Genomic DNA, 5,535 nt, shown 5'->3' with positions numbered 1-5,535 from the left:
TGTTACGTCGCCATAGTGATAATTAGATGAATTTCGTGCAGTACACGTTGTCCTTGTTGGAAAGCAGAATGCATTCATCCTCGCCAGAGGGTAAAGCATGGATGTGCGAAAATTTTTGACCCAATCATTTGTGAATTATTTTATGATAGAAAGACAATTTTACTGGCTCAACCGATTGAGAGACTCTACAAAGACACGAAATTTGCACCTGAGTACTGATGTAAATGTGTTCTTTAAGAAGTGGGACCAACAAATGTATAGTACTCTAGGTGCAGCAGCTCCACCTGCTTGGTCAATATCAGCAAGGAAGACGAATGACTCGTCTTGACCACTATGGCAGTTCCAACCAACGGTCGGCCCTGTAAGTTAAGTTGGTCTTCTCACAGAACAGTGAGAGCGCAACTACGACAAGACTAAAGGAAGAAAAAGGCTTGCGCAGAGGAATTGCCCTGAGGAAATTGTCCGACATTCGTAAACAGCGTCTTTACATAATCATCTGCAGTGATCTAAAAATGGCGGTCCACAAAATACACCAAAGACAAAAATGGCCGTCAAGAGCAGATCCGGTATGAGACTCGATATTTGATTTTCTGGGAGCCTGGATTTCATATTCTAAGTTGGATATCAGTGGACTGTTTCCGCTGTAGACGGGTGACCTACTTACTGTATTCGAGGTTTATCGCGAATAACCCATGCCGCGCAGAATACTAAAATCATGGCCGATTGATGAAGACTTAAGCTTAAGTAATGATGACGATATATCAAAGTCGCTCTGGAGGCTTCCTTGTAGCAGCGACATATCGTCGGTTAAAGCGCACAATCGACGATGCCAGGTTCTTCCCATAGACCATGCTTCCACAGGCCTGCGAGAGCCGCCAAAGAGCGTGCGCCTTATGCTGTCCGTCAGTAATGGTCGAGTTGAAAACCTGGGCCAAGATGCAGGGTCAGACTTGCAAGAAATTTCGCGTCTAGCCGACCCGCAGAGCTTGCCAGGAGGACAAAACGACGTAGTAGCTACGACCTCCGGAGTTCTGATACGCGAGTCTCATGACGACGACGGGCCACCATTCCTTATGTTACAAAGCGCCACCTCGTTGGATGAGCTTTTTGAGCGGGCTAGAGTTCACGGAGTGAACCTGTCAGACTATCCCACTGGGTTGTTTTTAACAAAATCTGTGCTCAAGAGGACGCACCCCGAACAGTGGGAATTGAGAGAGATGGGGATCTTATCCTCCTCTTCGGGGCAGACTCCATCGCCCGGATCGTGGGAGTATTTTGAGCACCTTGTATCAAATGACAGAAGAAGATCATTAGACTGGAATGTCCAAAGCTACTGCGACCATTACGCATACGAGTTGTTTATTTGTGCTTACATAACAGGGGCAATTCTCACACAGTGTCCAATGGCACCGTTATTTGACAGGAAACGGTATGATGTGCTGCTACTGGCTCCCATGGATCACCAAAACCCACAATGGAGCGCTATGCATCGTGGTCTTTGGCGGATCTGGAGCTTTTGCCGAATTTTCGGATCAGGTAAAGGGCGCGAGTGTGATCTCCAAGGTCAAAAAGCCTGGTTGGAGGGATGTGCTACCGATGGATGCAACAATTGTGCTCTTCGCCGCACCAGTTTTCAGAGTGAAGTCCTCGATAACCCTCCGGAATCATTTGCCTGGGGTAATCAGCGCGGATTATCGATTGATGAACTAAAAGACATGATGTTCTTTTGGCGCTGCCTCCAGCGTCTCCTACGAGATCGTTTAGAGAGAGATTCGCTTCCAGAATTCCTGTGCATTGGCCATGGAACAAGTTTTGTTGAGAAAACCAAGACTGGTTGGAAGGTTACGGACCATGGGATAGACTCATTGCTTGCCTTAGGGTTGGCCGCGACCCACCTCCTTCTGTCGCCTCATGATTCGCACCCTCTCGTAATTGCTTACAAACTATGTTGGACAACCAGTCCAGTGATACCAAACGAGTCCTCTAGTTTTGCATTTTTATTGTATCCGTGCAGTGAGCGGCTAAGGGAACTTGAGAACATGGAGGGAACATCGATATAGATGAAAATTTGCTACTGCAGTACAAATATATATCAGAAAACGAAGGCCTGGTTTGATAACAGGGCTCGATTATGGGGCACGGAGGTGGCATTGCATTAACACCAGTAACTTAACAGAAGGAAATTTAGGTACTGTAAATGATATTTTGAACGGATTGTGACTAAGGACCTGTGGAGAGAAATTCTGGGCCAAAGACGCTTTCATGTCCATTTATGGATGTGTGGACACATTCATGTCTATTTTTGGCCTAAGTTGACCTACTGTTACTGGTGTTATAAGCTGGACTACCTCAGGCGATCATATCACGGCATCAAATAGCCGTTGTGATTGACCAAGATGATTTTGCAAAAAAACCAGCATGAAGATATATTGAAAACGCTAGGGGATTTTTCAAAGTTATCGTACTCAGATATGTTGAACTACCCACAACGCCTGGATGAGTGTTCAACGCCGAAATTCTCACGTAAAGTCTATCTGATTATCCACAAGTATATTGACCACAATGCGGGTGGTTTTTCCGAGACACTTCAACGGACTCCTGGTCTAAAGAAAACGCTGGAGGATTTACTCTGGCTACAACGCGCCGTACTCAATACACCCAACCCATTGGATGGGGTGAATCATACGCCACAATCAAGTACATCTGGGCCGACAATGAGCCTCTGTAAACTTTTAGCCGAGGCAGAAGAATGTGCGTGGATTATCATCGATGAGCTGCCACACTATGAATTGAATGCGCTCGGGTGTTGAGTGTTCCTAGGTCTGATTGCCAATGGTCAAGATAGGTTGAGGAGAAGCATCCGACGTATCACCCCTGGAGATGTCTAGGACCTTATTGTGTAACGAAAAGGAATTATGTATCATGATAAAATATATTTCCATCAAATTCTTTTTGGTCTGACGTATTGACCTGACCTACTGTAATCGCGCCTTGCGATTTCTCCACCACAGCCTAAGGACGATGCATTGAATCCATCACCTATCCAGGGCCAACGTCCGGCTGCATGGCTTCTGGATTTGTATTTGCTCTAACCATAGACAGACTGAGTCCAAAAATTGCTGATATAAAATTTAATGCCAGACAAAATCCCCTCTACGCTAGCATTTGGGGCCTTGCGAATACGAAACGGTTTGAAACACCTGAGACGAAATGCGGTTTGCGACTATTCCACACGCCCAAATCCAGCCTGAAGATAATTTTCATGAAGTCCAGAAATATGAACCATGCAGGAATTCCAGAAATAACAAGAGAAAAAGAAAGGAAAAAGAAAGCAAGAAAATCAAAAGGGTAATGCTTACAAGGAAAAGAAACTGCTATTCAGTATTTGAAATCCTATGAAAGCAATCTCCCCGGAGAAACTGCCAGACTTTTGTCATTCACGACAATTCATCTGGATTATAGGAGCAGCCCATACATAACCAGATGGCAGTTCTATTAAGGTCAATATGGGCCGCAATCATGGCAACAGTGGCTCTAGGTAGCAGTCTAAGTCCACTCATTGATAGAGATCATCAAACCTCCTCTTTGATTAGTCCTTCATCTGCCACAATCTGGACGGCTTACCCATCAGATGGGATTTATACAACATCGGGGTTTGGAGGGTTCACTGAACCAAGTGGCTCCGGCGATACGTATGTGGGTAACGTCGGCAAGCCCTATGGAAGCAACATCATCATCATTCCGCCCGAACAAGCAAGTAAATACAAATATGTCGCAAAATTTACGGGCTCGCCAACAGGGGAATGGAAAGTGGTTATCTGGAACAAAATAGGCCCTGACGGTAGAATGGACGGGTGGTATGGTAATGCCTCGTCGTTCTTTCGCGCTGGCGGCCGGGCAAACGAAATACGTTGCCTTTGCCCCAAACTCCCAGGGTGGTTGGGCCATGACAAAAGCGGCATCGATCCCCAAAGATCAATATGGCGGCTATGCCTCTACTTGGGGGGAATTCGATTTTGGCTCCACCGAAAATGATGGCTGGTCTGGCTTCGACGTTTCTGCAATTCAAGCTCAATATGCACAATTAGAGGTCCAGGGCATGCAAATCTGCTCCGCTCTCAACAAAGGTCTCTGCTCATACATAACAAAGGGTGCAAAGGTTGTTCACAATGCCTACATTATTCCACCGCAGAGCTCGGGGGCATTGGGGGCAACCCTATTGCCTGGCCCAGTTCGGTTAGCGGTGGAAATCGGGTTTGAAGAGTGAGCTCTTCAGTGGGTACTGCGTGCTATTTGTCGACCATCTTCACGTGATTTCAAATTGCAAATGTTCGCAACTATAGAATGCAAGAATCACAGCGAACTATTCAAATTTGACCGTTGATTCTTTCGCCGTATGACCGATATACCGTAGTAGGTGGGGCTAGGGCACAGCTTTGGCGGGAATTTTTAAAGCAGAACCTGAATCCGAAAATACAAATCCGTCACTAGTCTCTTGCCTATTCCTCATGTCTGTGTAGGCTACGTTTATCCTGCTCCGGCCATCTGAATCGGCTCGGGGACGTTCTACTTAGACATCCTAATGCCAGACAACCTAGAAGGCTACGCGAGAGCCATGAAAATGGTACGAAGAGACCATGTTCTACGTCAACGTCGCTGATATCTTGAAGCAAAGACGCCCAGACACAAAAAAGGCATCTGGATATTATCCGAGGAAGAGCTCCTTGCAGACACCGACCCTCTGGTCGAGAATCACGGTTTGTCAACCACTGTTCTCTTCTGCATCAGAGTCTGATAAGATTTATCCAAGAAGGGAAGGTCACAGTAAAGACGGAGCGAGGCTCCAGGCTCTTCAATCCGCAGAGCAGTACCCTCCATCATGAATACGAGCTATACCGACAATTGAGCCCAAGCCAAGGAGTCCCATCAGTTTATTGGCACGGCCATCACCGGTTTAAGAGAACATGCCTGCGGATGGCGATATTATCTGGTTTTGGAGCGGCTGGGCCCTACTCTTCACCACGCTGTGCAAGTTCGACTGGGGAGACCGCGACTAGCAAGCAGCGGGCTTTTTTCTCGCCAGAAGAGATTGCGGGACATTGGAAAAGCAGATGGTTTCCACACTGAAATTTATACACAGAAAAAACTTCATCCACGGAGACGGCAACCGCGAAAATTGCCTATGACCTGTCTTTCAAACGCATGCTTCTGATCGGGCCCGGGCTACTCAGGCTCTGGAACTGTTACCTCGCCAGCCAGTAGTCCCTGAAAGTTCTATTGTATTTTCAAGCCGCTTCCGTCAGCAAGGGGATGCCCCGTCGCGGAGAGATGATATGGAATCACTGGGATACGTCCTTGTATTTCTCTTTCGCGGGCAGCTCCCCGTGGCAAGCGCAGGTATGGCAGCTGATTCAATCTTGTCAATGAAGTCTTCCATCCTACCAATGAGAATCTATGCAGTGGTCTGCAGCCACTGTGCGAGTATATGAACTCGGTCAAAGCCCTTCGCATCCGACCAGATACCAGATTATGACA

The 5,535-nt window shown here is 46.9% G+C and overlaps 1 protein-coding gene across 1 annotated transcript; it reads left to right on the top strand.

The window, feature by feature from the left end:
- Positions 1 to 3,519: 3,519 nt before the first annotated feature.
- N7473_011043 (uncharacterized protein) lies at positions 3,520 to 4,267 on the top strand (the record flags this gene model as incomplete). The annotated part of the gene is made up of 2 exons (XM_057156982.1): positions 3,520 to 3,771; positions 3,833 to 4,267. 2 exons carry the CDS (start codon positions 3,520 to 3,522, stop codon positions 4,265 to 4,267), a joined length of 687 nt encoding a protein of 228 aa, XP_057004276.1.
- Positions 4,268 to 5,535: the final 1,268 nt, after the last annotated feature.

Source organism: Penicillium subrubescens (assembly GCF_028828155.1).
Source record: "Penicillium subrubescens strain IBT 31985 chromosome Unknown utg000008l_segment0_segment0, whole genome shotgun sequence".
Lineage (NCBI taxonomy): Eukaryota > Fungi > Ascomycota > Eurotiomycetes > Eurotiales > Aspergillaceae > Penicillium > Penicillium subrubescens.
The sequence above is the reverse complement of the archived record's forward strand: the minus strand, read 5'-3'. Positions and strand labels throughout refer to the sequence as shown.